This window comes from Festucalex cinctus, chromosome 11 (genome assembly GCF_051991245.1).
Source record: "Festucalex cinctus isolate MCC-2025b chromosome 11, RoL_Fcin_1.0, whole genome shotgun sequence".
NCBI lineage: Eukaryota > Metazoa > Chordata > Actinopteri > Syngnathiformes > Syngnathidae > Festucalex > Festucalex cinctus.
The window spans coordinates 9,617,468-9,641,861 of NC_135421.1; the positions used below are offsets into that span (position 1 = coordinate 9,617,468).

Genomic DNA, 24,394 nt, shown 5'->3' on the forward strand with positions numbered 1-24,394 from the left:
AATAATAATAATAATAATAATAATCAACCTGTGCCTATGTTATTGTTCAGCCACTTCTTTGATGACAGGAAACGTTCTATAGTTTACACTTTTCATAGGTCGCTTGCACATGTCGTCACTTCCGCCTCGGATTTCTCGTCGTCGCCATGCTGGGTGGCCTCCATTTACGTAGCGATTCGGTCTAACACGTATCTATCACGTTTGTTTTCTGCGTTTAAAATGGTACATTGTTGCTGCATCGTTGGCTGTTCGAACAAAGCCAAGGGGGAAAATGGTCGGTCTTTTTTCCGAATTCCGAAAATAATTAGGAACCAGGGCCTGGAGACAGAGGAGTGCGGACTCCGGAGGGAAGTCGTTACTTTGGGCTCGTGTGTGCAGCGATCACTTTGTGAGCGGTAAGGATGTTTACCTTTATTTAATGCATGAGGATTAATAACGTTTCGACCGCCCATATATGGGCAAGTTGCTTATGTTTTGGATTCATGAGCAAGCAAGTTCGGTAGTACAAGCTGGCTAGCGGACGTTAGCCGAAAGCTAACATCGAACATTTTCACCCAAGTAGTGCCAGTGCAAAGTGTTTACTGCTGAAATTGGATTGATTAGTCTCGGGCTTTTAATGCCGATAACATGTTTTTTGGTGGCAAAATGTAAACTTGGAAAAAAAAGAGACAGAAGGGGCTGATGCAAGAAAACAGACCCCCGGGGGTGATGCAAGAAAACAGACCCCCGGTAGCCTACACATCATGCTAAAGAACTTATTCACGGCCACCCTACTGCGGTAAAATAACCAGTCTTTCCATATTTTATTTGTTTATATATTTGTTTATTTTAACAGGTCGCCCTGCGCCCGTTTTTCTGTCCAATCATCCCGACTGGGCTCCAACATTAAAGTTGGGTCCCAAGTTACAACATCTATGTCTCAGCCCAGTCGGTGCCAAGATATGAACGTGCACAGGAGAGACAAGCAAAGAAAAGACGACTCGAAGTGGCAGAGATTGTTGCAGTTATGCAGCCAGATGGCTCCAGTAACCTGTACCCTCAAGTACTGCTGACATCATTGACTCTGGTATGCCACTCAGAATTCATTACATGATATATTGTATGCATGAGTGAATGTATGTGTTTGTTTGTGTGTGTACACGCACCTTATATTTTAGAGACATTTGGAAGTGTTTATAGAAATAAGTATTTGCCTGTAGCAATGTTCATACATTAAAAAACGCAACAAAATGTGTACATTTCTTTTACACTGACAAAAAAACTATACTACTTTAATATATTAAACCTATTACTGGTACCGTATTTTTTTGTGATTTTTTTCTTTATTTTTTTCTTTAGGGATCTCATGCCACACCGACTTGATTGCCAATGACATGATGGAAACGAAGGCGAGCATCAAAGCATTGGAGGAGGACAACATGCGACTGTTTGTTTGGCGCTAATAAAGGCAGCGTTTATACAAATTCTATTGTTGGGTTTGTTTACAAAGCTATACATAATACAAATGACAGGATTTGACTCAATGTGCAATATGGTCCCTCTTAAAGTAATGGCATAAATCTCTATTATTTCTAAAAGCACAAAAAATGAAGTGAATAATGATTCGATGTAGTAATTTCAGGGATAAAATTGAACTGTTAATTAATGTAGTTTATTTTAGCACAGGTGCCTACCATCCTGAGATGACGGTATGATGTAATGTTGATGGGGTACGCAATGACTTTCATTATGCTATGTACAGAGGAAAAAGTTGCTCTCTTTTAAATTTGTTTAATGTAAGACAAGTACCAGTACTGTGTTACAGTTTTCCCAATAATCCTTGTTTCACACTTGTCACAAAACCACTGTCCTTTTGGCAGTCTAGATTGGCACACTTCAAGTGATATCATTTGATTTTACAATCTGCTGCAGCACAAAAAACTACTTTATTCCGCATCTTTGAAGTACATGAGCAAGTGGTAGGTGACAGCGGCTGAGCAGGAACACTGGAAGTCCACTGCTGATCTAGTAAATGCTCTCCCGAGCAGTTCAGGTAAGGAGGGGATTTTGAAAAAAAAAAAAACTCTGGCTTTTCCAACTGGCCAAAACGAGCGATCTGGGTGGACTCGCTCAATCACACTTTGTCCACACCACAAAGTCGCAGAAGTCCGTCCAGTTAAACTCATCTGTGCCTGAATCTGAAAATATTACAAACATTGTAATGAAAATATGAAACATAGAATTAAATAAGAAACTACAAAAAGTAAAGCCATACATACCTGGTAATACTATTGGTGTTGTCGTGACAAGTGATGGGAATTGTTGCCATCTGGCACCAGACAGAAATTGGGTGTTGTGACAGCCTCCTTAACCGTGAGATCATAAGAAAAGCTGTCAGTATGCTCAGTAGTTACCATGAACACGTTTTATTGTACTGGAAACTGAAACTAAAAATACGTCCTCTGAGAGTGGTTAACCTTAACCATTTAGAATAAGTTGATTAAGTAACATGTAACTAGTGAAAGGGTAGCATTAAATTTAATTAAGCCACGGGGAGGCTGTGCATAGTTACTTTTTATTCTTATACGCTCTGCCATATTTGCCTGTTATAAAATTGTTAGAAAAACCACATCAGGTAAACCTAGCTGTGCATGTAAACACAATGATAACAGGAAGCCTGAGAACAAATCAACATTTTTTTGTGCAGAATTACCAACACCATGTGGTTTACTTACGTGCAACAGCAACCGTTTCTTCTGATGCGATGTTAAAGTTTACACTCTGTATCCACCCGCTTACAAAATAATTGTAAGCCTCCAGGGATTTGTTGGCGTGTTATGGAGCATGTTGTCAACCCGAGGTAGGGAAAGATGTCCAGAGATGTCACATTTGGCCAGCAAGCTTTCTCCGTCAAAAAAAAAAATCACCCTTGGTCAGGACGTAATTAGGATCAATCCCGCCACACAGAGACACCTTCTGCCTGTATCGTTGTTTTTGATCTTCCGGTAAATCGTGAAAATACTGCGAAAATTACATCAGGTTGATAAGCTCTACCGTGTAACTCGCGAGTGTACCTTGTGAACCGGCGGACACCCAATATGGCGCCCGAAGGAAAAATTCCCATGATGCATTACGATGTGCAAGCGACCTATAGAGTGACCAAGGAATCTGGCGTACAAACTACAGTAATGCAAACAGCGATGGAACAAGTCAAAATCCACAACTTCTGTTCATTCAATTTGTGGTTTAGCACAAGGCAGTAGATTCCTTCGCGTTTACGTTTTACTGACATTTTTTTTTTTTACCCTTAACATATTATGTAAAAAAACAAAAAACAAACAAACAAAAATACATTATTATATATCTATGATGATTGAAGACCACATGTAAGTAAGTAAGTAAGTAAGTAAGTAACCATTTGTATAGCGCCTTTCACAGACAGGTCACAAATATAAGTATGAGTGTGCGTCAATGGTTGTTTACATATATGTGCCCCTGCAATTGGCTGGCAAGAAGTGTGCACACCGCTTTTGACCCAAGGTCAGCTGGAATAGGCTCCAGCTTTACCCAAAAGACAAGAGCTACAGAATGCATGACTGGAGCATAAATCACTTATATGCAAGAATTTTATCCAGATTTGACAAACAGCTGCTCTTCCTCTGCAAATGGCTAATCTCCACATATTTTTTTTTTCTTTTTTAAAACCTGGATCCCAGATCCTCCTTTGGGAAGAAGCAGCATCCTCTTCCCATATTGATATTTCCATGGTAATGATGGCTCAGCAGGTCCTGTCCCTGCTTGACACATCTGGACAGGAGGCCTCGTGACCATATTTGTATTTGTTATCAGCCTATTTTTAACTGGTCATCCTGTTTTTCCACGCACAAACACAATATTTCATGGAATATTTGTCAATTCTGAACGGACATCTACTTCCTGTTTGACTTCATGCAGGATGAGGGATCCTCCTCCTGCTTTGTCTGATTTGTTCTCAATATAAAAGTCACAATCCTGAAGGTATAGAGAACAAAAAATATAGTTAATTGCATACAGAAGGAAGATTTTTTTGATAAGATTTTTGTGCGTTGCACGAATGTGACTCACGTTTCTCAATGAAAAACAGTGAACTATTTGACTGATTCATTTGAATACTTTGCTGTCCGAAGAAGTACAACATGGCATCAGCTATGGAGAATTGAGCAACATCCATGCAAGGGAAAAACTCCTCTGGGCAACAGTTGTTTTGGAAATAGTGCAGACCATCCAGTAATTTCTAATTTTCCTCATAGTTGAGTGAGGAATTTGAGTCAGTCACCCTTTGCTTGTAGCAAAATCATTAACCAGGACTTTATAGAGTGACAAAAAACTTACAAAAACATTTTATTGAATTTATTTAAATTTCCAGAAAACTAATGAATATATTGACAATCAATCTTTTTTATGACATTCCGTCAGCACTTTCATATTCATATCATAAGGTAGCCTTGAGGAAACTTATTGATCAAGCAGCATTAAAGTGGTGTAGTAGAGCAGCTCATTGAAGTTAAGTGGTCCAGTCAGATGGGTCCATCGCACTCCATCCCCCTCACCTTCACTATTGCAGACCATCTGCCTCATTCTTATGAGCAGTAATTCAATCAGTGGCAGACGGTGAGGGTTGATCTTTGACTGACTGTGAACTAATCAGTCGCTTGCGACGGGGTGTGCAGTGGCCTCACAGCTTGACGCAACACCTCTAAGGCAGACGAGATTACAATCAGAGGGATACTGCAAAAATAATGAGTCAGAATGAAGTTAACCGAGTCTACATTATATTTAAAAACGTACACCCCAAATGCTTTTGTTTATCTTTTCTTATAGGTTCATAAAGGATGTTGTAAGATGACACTGTGACTCGGAATTGAACTAACACTTAACATAAGAGAAAATTCCTCTGACAAAAAAAGTAAATGGTATTTATTTAAGAAACTAACGAAGAAACAAAATAACTAATTAACACAAAAGCAAGTGAGCTAAAATGGTAATGAACCAGCTAAATAACTAACAAGCTAGCAAACAGAACAAGCGATGGAATAGCTATCAAACCGACCAACTCATCTACTAACCAACTGTAAACTAGCAAGCAAACCAACAAACGAATGACCTAACTAGCTACACAATCTACTAACTAACTAACTAACTAACTAACTAACTAACTAATAGGGATTGACTGATTATCGGCACAGATGTTCAGCATTTTGACAAATATCCGTATCAGCCTTTTTAAAGAATCTTATGGCCAATTTTATATTAATTTTAAACTGTGTTAACTCCAGTGAACTATTAATTTAAATTTTCAGTGAACTTTATAAAAGATGGTACTGATCCTGGTAACTCTCTGTACATTCTGCTTTTGTATGAACTTAAAACTAAGTTCAGTAAAAATTTAACATTTTAGATATTTTGAAATTTTTCTAAACCTTATTTACTGTAGAAAACAATAGGGAGCTATTTTTTTTAAGTGTTTATTGAACTTTTTAAGACATACTATTGACCCAGGAAGGTCGCTGAACCTTTTGTTAGAATTTTAAAATGAAGCGGTCTTAAAAAAAAAAAAAAAAAAAAAAAAAAAAACCCTCTTCAAATTATATCAGAATTTTCAAATCTTAAAAGTTGGTCAAAACGTATGCTAAAAAATGTCAACAGTTTTAAGATGGAGTTGGTATTGATTTATCCATCCATCCATCCATCCATCCATCCATCCATCCATCCATCCATCCATCCATCCTCTGAACTTTATTTTAAATTTTGTCCAAATATTGGTTATCGGTTACCTTGACTACTAATAAGCGGTATCTGAAAAAGCTGCAACAGCTCTGAAAACAACAAAAGCAAAGTATTAAATGACAAACTAAGGAACCAAATGAAATAACTTGCCAATGAAGCAATTGTTTAATGAAGTATATAATAATTGTCCTGGATGCTCATTTGGCACGGGGGGCGGCTCGGCACCATGTGTGGGTCCTACCACAGTCAATCTGGGCCAGGGGTCTCTGGGATGGCACCCCTCATTGTGGCCATGGATTCTCATCCCTCTCAGTGTTTCCTTACATGGTTTCTCTGTGCCCTGCCATGCATAGTTTTACATAGTTCTCAGGTTGTGTGTGTGTGTGTGTGGGGGGGGGGGGGGGGTATATGTGTGTGTGTGTGCGCACGCGCATGCTCATGGGGATGATGGGGGCAGGGGTGGGTTTTCTTTTTGATTTGATGCAATCGTTTTTGAGCAAGCTGACAACATCGATAGATTTAATTACAGTACACACAAAAGCCTCATTATGACAGTTGGGTGCTCACAAAAGGCCAACAACACTAACTGCATTTATTACGCACATGAAGTCATTGTGTCTGCAGTGTTCAGTTTTTTTGTGTGTGTGTGTGATTATTTGCAGAAATAAAATGGATGAAAGGAAGAAGGAAGCAGACTGGATGAGAGGTATTTAATAAGGTAGACTATAGGGACGATGGTAGGAGGAAACACTTAAAAAAATATTCACTGTGTGCATGTGTTTACTGTATATTTATATCTTAATGTGGCAGATGGTGTCTGTATTAAGCCAGCTGGCGGCCATTAACACCCACATTAACGATTAAAACATCAACAATAAAACACTAAAGACAATACCATGCATTTGAACTGACTACAGTTCACTGACGAATCAAATGCACTTTTTACTATCACTTACTGACAGGCTGGCGACTAATCCAGGACATTACCCGCCACCCCATCGAACCCCCCACACGCTCGTCCAGTCCGATGGTCCGATGGGAAAGGCTCAAAACCTCAACATCACTCGGGTCGGGACCTTATCACAATGGATAGGTGATTACGTAAAAGAATGGACGATAGCGAGCTGGAGTTGAAGGTTGTCTCCATGGTTGAATTTGTTTGTTTTTGGCTCCATCTGGTGTTGTAAAATCATAGCGCAATCCCAATTCCTAATGTAATAAAAATCACAAGTGTGTTAATTCATTCACTACTTAACAGGCAAAAAATATTTATTTGTGTTGCATCGGGTTAATGTCATAACTAGTGAAGGAAGGCCACAATCTATTTCTTCACAGCATGGAGCGTTGAAACAAAACCTGAGGAGATGCTGTCCAGTGTTTACCTGTTAATCCACCTTTTAATACCATTAATGATATATTGCAATCACAGAAACCTGCACGTTTATGTGCCAAATACTTCATCAGGAGCAGGTCAGTAGCAATATTTGTTTAATAACAAAAATAAAAATAAAAAATCTAATAAAAAACACCATACTAATAAAGTGCATTAATGGGTGCAGGTCGTGTTTTGCTAAATGAAGTTACAGCAAAATGTAACTGGCGGCACTTTTTACTCTGAGCAACCAATGAAGTACAGAAATAAACTTTAATAGTTGAATTTGCTAATAATGGTCTTTAAATATGTTCTAGGGCGTTCACTCACTGTCCTTACTCTAATGCAGTACAAGTGTTGTTTCTAAATTGTCCCAAAAGTACACCATCCATCCATCCATCCATCCATCCATCCATCCATCCATCCATCCATCCATCTATCCATCCATCCATCCATCCATCCATCCATCCATCCATCCATCCATCCATCCATTTATTTTCGTATCAAGTCTCCTAATCTTTCCTTAACCTTTATGGTCAGTACATATCAATGGGTCAAGGTGTGATGTAAATGTGCTTTCTTTTGACATAGGAACAGACAGCACTGTTTAAAATGAATTGTGATTCCAATTTCCCTAATCAGTTTACAGCATGACAGCAACTATTGCTGACCTGAGTCTCTCGCATGAAATTCCGATGATCCTGGTGATGACCTACAATCCTACTTGAAAGTGTGACGCTTGAAGACGTCAGTTCATTCAAGTACTTCGGCTCCTCACTCAGGGAGATCAGAAAAGGCGCCACAGAGATCGACCAGCGGGTCAATCTTGGTGCGATCTACCTTCGACTGATTTGAAAAATACCTTTTCTTCCTCTTAGATGAAAATTGATTCAAGGTCCTGAAGGGACCCCCAAGAGGAATGCACACAGAACACCATGCACACAGGCACACATACAAACACACCTCCAAAAGTAATTTAACTTTTTCACACCAAGGTGGCAGCATAGCACCAAGGCACGATTTTCAACAGTGGGCCACTTGACCATTGACCACTTTTTAACACTTGACAGGTCAGTCAGCATAGAAATCCTTCTATACTAATAGCGATTACAGTATTAGTAGCACAATACTGTAGTTTAACTCCAGTCATATAGCATTAACATATTTATAGTATTCAAAATGTGGAGATACAAAACAAAACATGCATTAGACAAATTTACAGGTTTTTACAGGAGTAAGTAAATTGTACCTTCATTTTGAATTGAATTGTTTTAAGTAATAAAATGATATTTGATGACATCATTCAATTGAATAAGGTATAACTGGTGACTAGCCCAGCTTGTACTCCACATCATAAGTCCAAAGTAAGCTGGGATAGGCTCCAGTTACTTGCAATGTACAAAAAAGTACTTAACCAATCTTATTTCTACTGAATGACCTTAAGTAGCGAACTAACAAAATAACAAACTAGGACGAAGCCAGCAATAAAAAATGCTGTAGCTAATGAACCAACCAATGAACTAACAAGGTAACAAACCAGCTAACAAATTAACTAACAAGCTAATGAATCCAGTGACACCAACTACCTATGACCTGCCTACAAACGACCCCAAAAACAGATGCATGAAGGAACAGACTAACAAACCATCAGCTTCACTAGCTAACAAATAAATTATATAACTATAATGTACCAACTAACAATTAACTACCTAATGAACAAACTAACAGACTAAGGCATCTAGTTAACCAACTAACATAAATGAAGCAACAAAATAACAATTGAAACAACAAACAGAGGCCTACTAAAGAAATAACATACTAGTACTCTCCTAGCTAAATAATCAACCAACTCACAAACCTTGATCAAAATAGCTAATAATAACAAACTGGATAATACCTAATGAACCATCTAATCAACAAGCTAATTTGCTAACGAACAAATATTGAGTTGTATTAGCCAATAGCCAACAATACAACTAGCAAACTAATGAACCAAGCAATAAAAAAACAACCCATGAGCAAGTGAACCAACTAAGATGTTTTTTTAGTTAATGGTCAAACAACAAGGCTATTGAAAATAAAATTCCTCTGTAGAGCAACTTTAACTCAAGTATCTTTGTGCGCTTTCTGTTGAAAAACATTAAAGAGTAGGTTTAACACTTTTTCTCATGTTAGTAGTAGTTAGCTAAAGTGCGGCGTTTGCTGGGATCTCAGCTGCGCGTAACGCAGGAGTGCGAGAGCTGAGCTTGGTACACTAATGGGCCTCACTGGCTGACCACATTCCACAGCTGTGTGGCTCAAGGACTGACACATATCTCCTCTGACTTGCAAGTATTCCAGAGGACCCCACCTTCCAAATGTTTTTTAAAATTTCGTTTTAAAGAACAGCAACAAAAACGAAAGGTTTTGTTGCTAGCTGAATGAACTATAAAAAGAAGAAGAAGCTCTGTTAAAAGCTCCCATTTTTGGGTTTCACCCAAAAAAGTCTCTGGTTGCCTCTTCTTTGATATATCCCACTTTTTTATGTCTTTGGTCTCTCCAGAGGATGAATCCTAAAAATGGACATCTTTGGACTGTTCACAGGCATTCAGGGGATCCTTTAACATGGAGGCTAGTAAATGGTCCCTCGAGGACAGGAATCCATGGGAACGATACTGTGACATTTTAGATGTGTAGATTGGAAATCATGGCTGTCAAATGAAAAGCACACATTTTGTATATTGACAATTTTTAATTATTATTAATGAGAAATTATTAAATTATTATATTGTTGTTGCATGATAAATATTTGTAGATATATATGTTTTAATACCAGAAGGGAATTTGTTACATATACATTTTTATTACTTATAATTAGTAATTAAAAAAATATAAGTTTCAGTTTGCAGTTTTCAAACTGCTAACAAATTTGAATATAGCCTAACTTAACTTCACCCTCGTGTCTCTGACCAAAGCCACACTTTTAATGCCAGGTTCAGACAAAACACAAAATATACACATGAAATATAAAACATTATTCAAACGGGTATGAGAAAAAAAATGGAGCACAATACTGCTATGATGTGAGCGCATACGACTACCTCTTGTAATGTTGCAAATGTAAGGACGGATTAAGTTGTGCATGTAGATGTGAAACTGTACCGCTCAAAAAGGTAACTAACTGTGCGGAAATGCCAGATTTACGCGGTCTGATAACATTGTCACAACTAATATTTAGTTCCCTGCGCAATATTGCGTCACCTTCATCAACAGGTTCATTGTCAAAATGACATGCCATGTTCGTGACAAAAGAGGACGTTACGTTATAGACTACAGGCGTATTTACGCGACAAACCGCCGCAGCGGACTGAATGAATAAGGAAATGAATTGTCGTGTGTGGCTGAAAGGAGGCGGGGACAGGGAAAAACTTGAGGTTCAGAGTGACAAACGTGCTACCGACCAGGTTAGGTTCATGGACCATGCTATGACGGTAACTGACCGAGTGCTTAAATGACCTCTTTTTGTGAAACAAGCAAGACTTCCCTCTTATCCTCTTGTTCCAGTTACTTCCCTTTTCTGAAACGGAAAACGCAGTTTCCCACTTTTTAGGGTTTCTTTACCCAGATTTCTCACTAAACCTGCTTTGTGAAATACACCCCTGGCTTCAAAAATATTTAATTTTTGTTTTTCCTCAATGGCGAGTTTATGTACTGCAACGCGTTGCTATCAGCTTATTGGAAGATCACAGCACTTCCAAAGCCTGTCATTCTCACCCCCCCCATTTTATGTATGTATGTATGTATGCATTGATAGATTGATTGAAGTTTATTTCAAACATGCAGTCACAAAAATTAGGACCGATCCACCCCAAACACAAAAAAACAACAATAACAAAAAAATAGAATAGAAATATCTCAATTGGAAACAAGACACTTGATATAATAAAACTAAATTAAATGGAATGTCTGTCAGAAATATTTTTCACAAAATTTGATATAGACTTCCAGCCAAAATGGTAATAATACTGAACAATAACAAACTATCTGAAAATGATTTGCCTTAGTACATCCAAATTGTCTCCAATGGCTAAAGAATCTGGCTTATCCAATAGAACTCTCTTCAGGTTCATTTAATTATTTTTAACGAAACAGGCCTACTCAAATGCATCTAATGTGATTATTTTCAATCAGTTTTGTGTAATATACATACAGATTTTCAATCTCGAGGCAAAAAATGCCGTGAGGCACTCACATAGTTGAGAAGAAAGCGCTATATAAATAAACTTGAGTTGAGTTGAGAAGCGGTTGACTTATACAACACTTCTCAAACTGTTGAATTGTACAAGAAAGTTAATAGCTTTGCTATCAGCTACGTTTAGATATTAAATTGACCATATTTGGAAATACAAGTTTTTTTTCCCCCTACAGAGTCAATATGTTAATATGAAGCATGTAAAAATATCATTCAAATCACCAGTAGTGGATTTTCACCTTTTCCACTTTAGATGCGGCACAGACTCAGTCAAGCAGAAGCAGCCTGCGCGTTATCACCGTCAACAAGTGTACAGGAATCCTCCCTGATCGGGATTGCGACCTTGGCATTTAATCCCTCCTTGCATGCTCAAGACAATGAAAGGTCTGTTGTACGGAATACACTCAGCATTAGAACCCAAACATACATCTGCTAAGTTTGACATCGTTATGCAAACATTTCTTTTTCTTTTACGAATTGATTTCAACGCTGGAAGTTTGGTTCAAAGGTCCAGGAAGGACCCACGAGTCAAAATGTACTGGGATTGTTTAAAGATGTGGAAGCAAGGATATTATCAGGTGTGGATGTAACGCAACAAATGCTGAGGTCAAAGGTGAGATGATTGGACACACGAAGCTCAAATGATGGTGCTCAAACTTGCAGGAGTATTTTTATTTATTTTTTACCACTGCCAAGAATTTTATGATATTTCAAACTGTTTGCAAGTCAGTTACTGTAGCGGAATCCTGTGAATCCAAGATTTATTTGTTCATTAATGTTTGCATTTTCCTTAACTATTGAAAAGCATGATTTAGACATCGTGAGGACGTGTATATTATGAAGCTGTATTGTTTTCAATTCAGGATTGTTTGACCTTGATGTCGGTCTACGCCCCACTGAATTTGAATCTAAATCAAAGGTCATGTTTATACACCTGCTCAACAAGTTACAATTTTAAATGGTTTGTTTTAAAATGTTAATTAGCAATAAAATAGTACAAAGCAATTTTTGATAGTGTATTGAATTGTGCAGATGTTCATAATTTGGAATTGTTTTTTTTTTCTTTTGAAGTGTACATTTCGAGGTATTGATGGGGAAACGGAACATTATTGTACACTTTGTTAAATAGCTGGTGTCATTTTTTTGTGTCTATTTGTGTATTTTCCAAATATTTTGGCTCATTAATTTTAATACTCATCGCCTTGTTTGGGGCGAATGTGACGTCACAACATTGACATGCCATCACTCTCACCTATTAGTTACCATTGAGTGAGACGACAGATCGCGACTGACTGGCGACCAGTCTAAGGTGTGCCCCGCCTCTTGCTCAAAAGCAAACTGGGTCAGTCTCCAGCTAATCCACGAACCAATGAGGACAACCAGTATAGAAAATATATTTTTGGATTATTAACACAAATTTGACCCCTCCTCACACGATTAGTCCATCAAGAAGACTAGCTTTCTACGTTATGCTGTCATCTGTGGAGCTTGAAAAAAAGTAAGTATAACCTCTTTTGACAAATTAACGAGTAGAAATGACAAATGTTTGAAATACAGGACTTAAAAACTGTTAGAAAAAGAAAAAAATCCAGTAAAGTACAAACACATGAAACATCTACTTTTTCAGCACATTCATTACTTGTCACCATTAGCCTACAGTAACGTGCAATTTTCTCATAGCACACCTGAGGCTCTCTCGCGGAACAGTGAATGGGAATCAGTGCTTTTAACCAATGAAGTAAGCAAGTTATTTGTGACTTTTTGGATCAATGATCCTTGTTTCTTCAGGACTCGCTCGATTTGGCTTACGCCCATTGGTCAAAACGCACGTCAATCACGATTGAGGTCACCGTCAGGGCGGGTCTTGAAGGAAGGAGGAGGCAGGCGCGTGTCAATTGTTATTCGGTTTCGCCGTCAAAAGTCGCTCGCTGGTGCCGTGAACAGTGCAGCCCAGTCGGTACCAGCAGCACCTTTTTGTTGTGGTGGGTGCGGTGGAATCTCGGCCATGCGCACAGAAGAGGTCGAATCGCTGCTTTTTCTACTTCTTTTAACTTGGCTTCCTTCGTGCACTTTGACATCGGAGAAGACGCGACCGAGCCAAGCGCCGGGTTCGGGACCTATTTGGATTGGGTCCACTTGCAAGTGCACCGTGACCGACGTGGGCGGGTTTTGACGCACGCTCGCGGACCCCCTCCTCCCCACGCCGAAGGGCTGGGAGGACTTGTTGCGCTCCACCAGGGGGGAGCGCACCAGTCTGGTTTGCTCCAAAAGAACCAAACACAGACACGGCCGGGTGCGTTCAAGGACCCAAACAGTGAAGGCAGCTCGTGGATGGATGCGGTCGTGATTCAAGACCACGCGCGCGCGCACTCCCACGTTTGATCGTTCTTCTTTATTTGAACATTTAAATGGCATTCAAGCACACCCGAGGCAAACTTTCCACAGGTTGATTCATTTCCTCTTGCAAATCACCGACTCGAGCCGCCTCAATATGTCCGAGCGCGAAGGACTGTGCAGCGACGGAGCGGCGGACTTTATCCCGGCCAGAGTGTCCCGCGGCCGGCGCAGCGGTGTGGTCCTGGCCGGCGGGGGCGGTCAGGACCCGGAGACCATGCTGCTGGAGTCCGTGAAGGCAGCACCACGCCGTAGCAGCATCATAAAGGTCAGAAAGATATACTGTACTTTTTTTTGGTGTCAATGTAAAGCGGCAAGGCTTTGTTTAAGTTTCAATTATAAATCAGATGTAGTCAAAGTCAAAAGTACTCATTATTATTATTAGGAATATCTCTGACTTATTTTAATGTAGTAGCAAAAAAAACGTACAATTTGTGTTTTTACACAAAAACGAAAAAAAAAAAATCAAACAAAATTTTGGAAATACAAATTTGCAAACAAATCTGGAGATACACTATATGCTTCTAGATTGACAGGCACTAAGACAACACACATTGTTGCTCTCTAATAAAAAGCACATTCAAGTTTTTAGTTATTAAACAAAAATAAAATCTGATTTTGTTTCAATTGAAATGGGCAAAAAATAAATGCATTTAATCAGACAATGACAGGCACAAAGCTAATATGTTGTGGTCTGATTAAAACCATATGTTCCTCCATATTTTGTGTTAGTTGATAGCATTTAATAATAATAAAAAGAAAAAATAATAATTTGTGTTTTGCTTATACTTTTTATTTCATAGTGATAACATAGTCACAGGTAGAGTGATTAAGATTCACACAAGTCCGTTGGCCACCTTAAAACCAATCTAAGCCCAAAAACACCGAAAATGTGGCGATACATGCTTTTTATTGAACAGTGACAGGCACTGACAGAGAGCGCACATGTGTATATACATGTATCTTCACTTTTATCAGAGATACCATTTTAAATGTTTGGGAAACAAAATAAAGTGACTTTCCAAAATAGGTGCAACAAATTTGGAGCATTCCTTTGATTAGGTTCTTTTGAATTTAAAATGATACTATGGGACTTAAAGATTGATGGCTGTACCTTATACGGGTCCCTAAGGTTTGACCTGGGGACCAATGTGCACCCTGGTAACAGATGAAAAACGTTGCAGAAAGGTCTCATTTTACCAACCCTTATCTTTGCTTGGTGTGCCATTGATGCTTTTTTGTTTTAAGGCTGTTAACGGTGGAACTGATCAAATGCTATTACTGGCTGCATTTGGCCCACGGGGGTGATAGGTTGCCCATCTTTGGTTCTGGTTATGTTCTGATGGTCCAGCTCCAGAGCTCTCACCTCTGTACAGTTGACCTCATGCTTTTCCATGTTCACCTGTGCTCAGGTTGCAGGTGAGTAAGAAGTAGGGTGAAGAAGTGAGGAGGAGGATCATGTTTGGCCATCATTACACTTCATGTCTCATTTGTCATCAAGTGTGTGCTTGGCTCATGTAGCTAAACTCAAACATGTGGCGCCATATTAAGGGCTCGTCGTTTGAAGAAACTTGCTTATTGTTTGTCAGCCATCCATTTTCATTATCTCTTATTTTCACTGGGATTGCGGTTAAGCTCTAGCATAAAAACTTAAATAATATATGAGAGTTGGATCTGAATCCAAAATCTGCCTTAGCGATTCGTTGACCATTTAACCAGCGAGTACCAAGTCTCAAATTCACATTTTGAATAACATATCGGAGTGCACACGATAGGTGAACACATCCACGTCAATCTATGGAAGTTTTTCTATATATACACCGGTATATATATATATATTTTTAATTAAAATAGTTTAACCCCGGGCGGCACGGTGGTTAAGTGGTTAGCACGTCCACCTCCCAGTTCTGAGGACTCTGGTTCAAGTCCAGGCTCCGGCCTTCCTGGGTGGAGTTTGCATGTTCTCCCCGTGCCTGCGTGGGTCTTCTCCGGGTACTCCGGTCTCCTCCCACATTCCAAAGACATGCATGGCAGGTTAATTGGGCGCTCCAAATTGTCCCGAGGTGTGCTTGTGAGTGTGGATGGTTGTTCGTCTCTGTGTGCCCTGCGATTGGCTGGCAACCAGTCCAGGGTGTCCCCTGCCTACTGCCCAGAGCCAGCTGAGATAGGCGCCAGCACCCCCGTGACCCTTGTGAGGTTAAGCGGTCAAGAAAATGGATGGATGGATGGTTTAACCCCCAGGATCCATCACTTTACACTGGCCAGCAGTAGAATCCACAGTGTTCTTTTGGACAAATTTTAAATCAATCCACTTGTGTCATACCAGCTGCTAGCTAGCACTAAGGTAACCTGGGTATTTTCTCTCATCCGGTGTCCATGTTAGCAAACTCTTGCTTGGACAGAGTGAGAGAACAACAGTGAGTAGGCTAAACAAATACATTTGTTACACTGCTTAGTTGTTGTTGTTGTTGTTGTTGTTTTTTTAATTTACTGCTGAACAGTTGAATTTAATATTCATTTGAATGCAGTGAGCTTTCATACATAGCGTGTGCTCTCCACATATAGTGTAGCAACCTTCACGAGAGAGGATGTTGGAGGGCGGGAAGAAAGGATAAATGACACTGCAAGTTACACACTGGTTAGCGTATTTGTTTTTTCTTTTTAATTTTTATCTATCTATCTATCTATCTATCTATCTATCTATCTATCTATCTATCTATCTATCTATCTATCTATCTATCTATCTATCTATTTCTTCTTCTGTTCTAATGTTAATACTATGAGTCCTGTATTATGTGCTGCCTCTCACAGGTCAGTCTTGGGACTACGGCTTGCTGAATGGCTCTGAAGTTGGGAATTTACCACATATACTTGATCTATTCTGTTACAGTCCCATTTATGCACAAAAGCCTTAGACAGAAAATTCTGGCTTTAACAGGCAGTGTAAAAGCCACTGCAGTACAAACTTACTGGGTCTGAATTAATTGTGCCCTCTGCTGGTTGCTGCCAAGGAGAGCACTCACTCCATTCTGCCTCCATAGCTTCAACATGTTTTGATTACAATTCCGCATGATTGGTAAAAATGTTGAAATCGATAAAGAAATCCATTTATGATGCCCGCACTTTTACTCCAGGTGTTCAAGACCGGCTCATTTCACTACGCAAAGCAAACATCCGTCTTTATATCTCCCATCAACGGTCCGTGACAGCAACCTGTCCATCTGCAAAAAGCCAGATGAACAGATCGCCCTGTCTCAGCACCGCTGACAGGAAGTGGCAGATGAGAAGCGCCATGTCAGTGATGGGCTCAGTCATCTGTGACAACGTTGCCCCGTCGGCACCCACTGAGAGGTGACACCGCATCATATCACTGTCAGTGGGAGAACTTGACCAGGTCACATTCCCAGCTTTCAGTAATTGGTATTTTTTGTATTGAATAAAAAAAAAAAGAGGTGATCAATCACTTGCGATATTAAATAAATAAATAATGCATCTATCTGATAAATCAGATTTATCTTTACTGTTTGTAACTGCAAAAAATTACTAACATTGCTAAAATAATTAAAAAATAATAATAATGACATTTAAGGTGGAAACCATATGTTTGGAAATGTATGGGAATTAACAAAAAAAATGTGACTTTACATGAATAAAATTGACTTATATGAATTTAAATTGTACTGTATGAGGAAACAAAACTTGCACAACAGTATTTATTTTAGTCATTTTAATTTTTTTAATTTTTTTTTATTATTTAGTATATACAGTAATCAATATGGGTCGACACAGTTATGTCAGAGGTTGGGTCAGTTTGACCAAACATTGGATTAAAACTGCCATCTGTTTGGTTAAGAGATGCCCCGCCCATAACAAGGCAATAATTTCATAACCCTCTATTGGCATAGTAGTCTTGGGTTTGAGTCTGATAAGCAAAATTGGGTTACATGTACAGGTACACCACTATTAGTTGGAAAAGAGTCACCTTCACAATTTCCTCATTTTTGTTTCTGATTCCAGCTGTTTCATTCACCTGGGATTGTGACCTGGTAACTGCCTGCTTTTTTTCCACAATGATGAGGTGGAGCAGTAATGCTGCATTCAATGGTGGTCGGAAGTCTGACTTTTCTGAATTCAGTGTGTACGGCAATGCCCCCTTGAACTCGGAAATGCCACTTGCAAAGTCTGGAAAAAAAAAAGTACCCTGACTTCATTGACGGACTACAATGTGACATCATTCTACAATGGCGACCCCTTTGGAAACACAGACCGTAAATGCACTTCCACTTTGGCTTTTATTTTGAAGCTAACTAACTAAAACTGTGCTACCTTCCGGTGACAGACTGACACTAGCTCGACCACTGCTACACGGAAAATGGTTGACTAATACACAGACTTGTGTTTGTTCATCTTTTAATACACAAACAGGAAATTAAAGGGCATCTTGTTTAGTTGCATGGATGTAGTGATTGAGCAAAAGAATGTGTAGGCAAGTCACATTCCTGATAATCGTCACTATGATCATCATCATGAACTTTAACAGCTTGTTCTGGTTATGTATAACCTGCAGCTGAGTCTTGTTTTGTTGTAATTCATGCTACTTAAATGCCTCAGCAAGTTGCTTTGAATGAAGTTTGTCTGAAGTAGTCACGACATCATCACTTCCCTGGCCAGCACTAGGAACCCCAATATCGCACGTCATTGCCGGCAAGGAAAACAAGAACGGAATATTAAGAAATCTCATAATTTTCGACAATCTTTGCAATCGTTTTTATTGGACATCAGTGCTCTAAACTTCTAAACTCTGACTCAGACTCTCCTGAATGTTTGAACACTATTATGAGTTTATGTAACTCAGATGAATTATGAACACCTTCTAGTATACAAGTTCATGCTGTTCCCATCTGTGTCACATGACCATCGCCACTAGAAACCGCTCAACATTTCCATCAAATGGTCCAATTCAATTCTCCATGATACAGGATGGCTGGGTGAGTTCTGATGCGGCTTGACGCAGTGCTAGCTGTGTACACAAATAGCATGACATCATGGTGTGGGAAAAGAACACAAATTCATTCACTACTTTTTTATAATGAAAAAAAAAAAAAACGGCTAAAATGTTATAGGAACAGACTAAATGTGTCTAAAGTCACTAGAAGACTTTAAATTTTCTTTGAGTTTATGAAAAATCAGGTTTGGCTCACTGATGACTGCAAATTGTATTTAATGTTTACAAAAATGTGTGTTATCTTCAGTGTTTGTGTATACAGCATATTGAAGACTAAACTGTTTTTGATTTTTCTCAAATGCTCTTTGGACTTGATTGTTTACTAAACCATATGTTTTTTGTTATGTTTCTTTAAGAATTACAATTTTCTTTGCTGTTTAGCAAACTACATATAAATACATGATCGTTAGCTTCAATGCAAACTGTTCATTTGATATTTAAAAGACTTAACTGTTTGATGATTTCAAAAACATCGGAGACATATTATACAGGGTTGAGGAATTCAAATCCAGAAAGTCAAAAGGTGCTTCTACTCACCTGGCAGGTAAACAAGCTCGTCGCCACCTGTTGAGCACCTGCTAAAGCCAACAGTTTCAGGGTTTTTAGTTTCTAGACCTGGAATCCCAACTCTTGTCAATATTTAATTTTTAGGGGTATAAAAATTAGTGTGTTAATTTTTAGTTAATATAATGTTCCTTTAATGCCACTAATTTTTTAAATGCGCGATTAATGTCAGCCCCATACTTGGAAAGCCTGTACTGGGGAAATTCTAGTTGCAACGCAGCAGACATGTCAAAATTTGGCAGTAATAAATTTAATAATAATGCATATATTTGTGGAAATATTAAAGATTAGATAGCTCTTTGCTCCCAAAAACGTATAAACACGTTTTAAATTTTTTTTGTCCCAAGTGTCCCAAAGAGGTATAAATACGTTTTTTTAAATGGTTTACGTGTCCCAAAGACGTATTTATACGTTTCTTTGTTTTTTTGCAGCCTCTCAACTGCAAAGATCAGTTGCAGAAATGGTAGTTATTACACAAACAGAAATGGTAGTTATTACACAAACAGAAATGGTAGTTATTACACAAACAGCCAGCAGGTGTGAGCAGAGCAAAGGAGATCAACCAGGACCATGTTGAAAAACAGCTCAATTACTCACAATTCTAAATAGATTTGTGAAAATTGATTAAACTTAGCTATATTCTAATGCTAATTGGTGCATAATGGAAACATAGAAATATACTATTTTTTTCCTGATGATTGAAGAGGCTTCAATCTTTCTTTTGATATAAGTTCCATTTCTTTTTATAGCAATTGAACACAATATTTTGCGGGCCTTGCAAAATCAGTCAAAATCCAGTAAAACAGGAACGGGATTGCTTCTGTGAAAATGGCTGGGAGCGAATGAGTTAATATAAAAAGAAAAATGCACTGAAATGTCACTAACCTCTTACAAATGCAATTATGCCATCTATTGGCAAAAAATGAACGACAAATGACAAATTAATATCACTCATTTTTTACAGTACAATACATCTTTTTAATTTTAACTCAATTTTATGATTGCTTCTGTGAAAATGGCTGGGAGCGAATGAGTTAATATAAAAAGAAAAATGCACTGAAATGTCACTAACCTCTTACAAATGCAATTATGCCATCTAGTGGCAGAAAAATGAACGACCAATGACAAATTAATATCACTCATTTTTTACAGTACAATACATCTTTTTAATTTTAACTCAATTTTATGATTGCTTCTGTGAAAATGGCTGGGAGCGAATGAGTTAATATAAAAAGAAAAATGCACTGAAATGTCACTAACCTCTTACAAATGCAATTATGCCATCTATTGGCAAAAAATGAACGACAAATGACAAATTAATATCACTCATTTTTTACAGTACAATACATCTTTTTAATTTTAACTCAATTTTATGATTGCTTCTGTGAAAATGGCTGGGAGCGAATGAGTTAATATAAAAAGAAAAATGCACTGAAATGTCACTAACCTCTTACAAATGCAATTATGCCATCTAGTGGCAGAAAAATGAACGACCAATGACAAATTAATATCACTCATTTTTTACAGTACAATACATCTTTTTAATTTTAACTCAATTTTATGAATTACTATGAATTACTGTATCAATGACTAAAAGATGCAGCCATAGACTTAGACTTAGACTTGACTTTATTGATCCCTTTGGGATGGCTCCCTCTGGGAAATTTACATGTTCAGCAGCAATGAGAACAGATAATAAAATAGAAAATAATTCAATCAATCAATAAATAAGGTTATTACACCATATTTTAGTTTAACATTATTTCCATGTTAAAAACTTAGAAAACATTATTGTGCATTTTATTGTACATTAAGAACAGTTATAAAATTTGCGATGAATCGTGAGTTAACTATTAAAGTCATGCGATTGATTCCGAATAAAAAAATGTAATAGCCTGACACCCTTAAATACATAAATAAATAAATAAATAATTTAAAATAAATACTTACGGCTTCCTCCCAGGGCGGCACGGTAGTCGAGTGGTTAGCACGTCCGCTTCCCAGTTCTGAGGTCTCCGGTTCGAGTCCAGGCTCGGACCTTCCTGGGTGGAGTTTGCATGTTCTCCCCGTGCCCGCGTGGGTCTTCTCCGGGTACTCCGGTCTCCTCCCACATTCCAAAGACATGCATGGCAGGTTAATTGGGCGCTCCAATTGTCCCTAGGTGTGCGTGTGAGTGTGGATGGTTGTTTGTCTCTGTGTGCCCTGCGATTGGTTGGCAACCAGTCCAGGGTGTCCCCCGCCTACTGCCCAGAGCCAGCTGAGATAGGCGCCAGCAGCCCCCGCGACCCTTGTGAGGAATAAGCGGTCAAGAAAATGGATGGATGGATGGGCTTCCTCCCACATGCCCAAAACATTTACATTAGTGACGTAGCATGGGGACGCTGTGAAGTCCCCTCCAAAAGTATTGGAACGGCCTTTGTTTTTTTGTTGCTCAGTATGCTGAAGACATTAGAGTTTCAGATCAAAAGATGAATGTAAGACAAATGTCCAGAATTCCAAATTTTATTTCATGGCATTTTTGTTTATCGGTGTTATTTTCAGGAAAGAGCATCTTTTGTTTGAAGTCACCCACTTTTTAAGTGAGCAGAAATAGTTGAACAGACATTATTAAATTAACTTAAAGTGAATAACAGTCAATATTTGGTGTCATAACCTGACTTGCAATATTTACATCAAGCCTGCGACGCATTGATTAAAAAAAAAAAAAAAAAAAAAAAAAAAAAAAAGCACGAACATCTTTACCAGATAAAAATGCACGAAGCGCCTCTTGCTTTTCAACATTCAACATGGAGAAGGTGATTAATTCTGCGAGAACAGAACTAATTGCAGCGTCCACTCATCTGTTAGGTTTGTTTGTTTCCCCTGGCGTCGGCGCTTCCTGGTTTCGTCACAGCTGCATGCCCCGCCCTAAACAACGCCTGATTGGTCCGACCTCAAAAAGGTAGATTGGGAACGTATCAGCAGGAGCAGTACAAGATGGATTCTCGTAGTATTTGTTCACAAATACCGCGAGAATTCAGCTTGCTGGCAAGTTTAGAGGAACTGACTTTGCCATTCCAATACTTTTGAACGTGACTTTATCTCGCATTGTGATACGATGTCTTACATACTGAACTGATTAATTAAAAAATAAGCATTGAAACTGACTCAATTGACTCTGACAACTGACACAATTGACTCTGTAATTTGTGCACAGCTGTGCCATGATGGAAATTCCGCCACATAGCCTCGTATAAATCACAGCATACTGTTAATTTCGATCAGGTTAAACACCTCAGATCAGCCTCAGGCTGTGAGATCAATGTGAGCCAGCATCATTCAATTAGCTCGCCATGTTAGCGTGTAAACTGCCAGCAGGCAATTGTGGTGATGGTTACTGATAGTGTGGGATTAACAAGGATTAGGTTAGCGCACAATACTGTGCGAGAGATATTCACGTATTATGCTGTCTGTCTATTACAGTAGTTGGAGAATGGTGTGTAGATATAGGAAAAATCTTATAAAAATAAACTCCAGACTGAACTAATAGCACTAGTGGTAATCCAATCAGTTTTTCACTGAGTCACTCGCAGATTCCTAGCAACTAAGTGTGTCTTGAAATCTGTGTGTGTTCAAATGTCACCGAATCATGCAAATAGGTGGGCAGTGTGATGTTAATGACATCATGCTGATGGGGGTGGGGGTATTGGGGGGTGTTATGGTCATCGAAACGTCGTTCATCGTGAAGCCATCTGGCGAGATGTGGCGTGGGCATATGACTTGCAGGCGGGTGACAATTATGGAAAAAAAAAATGAAACGAGCTGGAGGAACATTTGAAATGTCTCAGATATCAATCAAGTGGAGTATGATACAACACAGCATAGCATCAACAAGACATTTTTTCTTCACATTAATGAGAAGTTTTACAAAAATACATATGCTGTTTCATACAGTATATGGCGATGGGTAGAATCTCCCAAACTACCACTTTTCATGAAACAAAAAAAAAGAAGTGTGAGCAAAACATACAAAACTATGTGACTGGTTTAGGGCTGTAAAGGAAAAAGGAGATGATGTTATAGAAAATTGACTTAAAAACAAAACAAAAGTATGTATTGATGGGTCTCTGTATTGCCGAGCTCCAGATTCCATTTCTTTGCCAGTGCCATAGTTGTATTGCAGATCAAACAAACAAGCTTTGAGTGAGAGGCAACAAAAAAACATTTATCTTAATTGCTCTAATTGCTAGCTGCAAGTGACTCCTGACCGCTAACAAATTTTTGCAATGAAGGTCACACGCCACCGTAGGTTAAAAATTACGTGCTTTTTCCTTTTTCATTTTTTTTAAATACTTTTTCGTGGACTTGAGAGTGATAGACTGTAGTGCACACTAAGGTTACACAAAGTATTTAATAATCACACGTACCACTCAAAAAATGAAAAAAATCCCAAGGCCCCCCCCCAGTCGACTTGTAACCAGTATGCACCAAAATGTTCAACCAAATTCTAGTTTCATCTAACAAAAGTCTGCTAGGTTAAAGGGATCGTTCGGATTTTTTGACATGAATCTCTATTTCATCCTCAACTCCAGTGTGTGCGATCAGCACTGACTTACCCCTGAAAGCGTTCTGTGACACGAGTTCTGGTCCGGTGTTGGACGAGAGGAAAATAGTCCAGCAAGTTGTCTGGGGTCACCTAAATAAAGCGTTTTTCTTCAAAAAACAATTTGTGTTCAAAAGAGTGATACATTTGCATACAAAACTCCTTTCTGAAAAAAGTCAGACGCCATTACCGCCGGGCACTAGTTTTCTGTTCGTTCGTATCACTGTGCGGCGCCCCGCATGCAGCTGATAGACGGCAATAATGACTTTTTTCAGAAAGGAGTTAAGTGTGCAAATGTATCACTCGTTTGAACACAAATTGTTTTTAGAAGAAAAACGCTTCATTTCAGTGACCCTAGCCAGCTTACTGGACTATTTTCCTCTCGTCCAACACCGGACCAGAACTCGTGTCACAGAACGCTGTCACAGGGGTAACCCCGGGTTTTCACTGGATGCGGTTGCGGTGCGATTGCGGTGCGATTGCGGTGCGGTGCGTCTTGAC

General features: G+C 38.8%; 1 protein-coding gene and 2 long non-coding RNA genes across 3 annotated transcripts in view; 2 read left to right on the plus strand and 1 right to left on the minus strand.

The window, feature by feature from the left end:
- Positions 1–109: 109 nt before the first annotated feature.
- Positions 110–2,113, plus strand: LOC144030627 (uncharacterized). Its single transcript, XR_013287306.1, has 3 exons — positions 110–395; positions 836–1,066; positions 1,339–2,113. It is a non-coding gene; the product is annotated as an uncharacterized LOC144030627 (long non-coding RNA).
- LOC144030628 (uncharacterized) lies at positions 400–3,078 on the minus strand. The gene is made up of 3 exons (XR_013287307.1): positions 2,715–3,078; positions 2,259–2,345; positions 400–2,177 (listed from the first exon to the last, which is right to left on the minus strand). It is a non-coding gene; the product is annotated as an uncharacterized LOC144030628 (long non-coding RNA).
- A 10,163-nt stretch (positions 3,079–13,241) lies between these two features.
- The window catches only part of plcl1 (phospholipase C like 1), a 116,401-nt gene continuing 105,248 nt past the window's right edge, over positions 13,242–24,394 (plus strand). Inside the window, exon 1 of the mRNA XM_077536450.1 lies at positions 13,242–14,010. Coding sequence (XP_077392576.1) covers positions 13,840–14,010 — 171 coding nt within the window. The 5' untranslated portion in view covers positions 13,242–13,839. The remainder of the gene's footprint in view (positions 14,011–24,394) is intronic.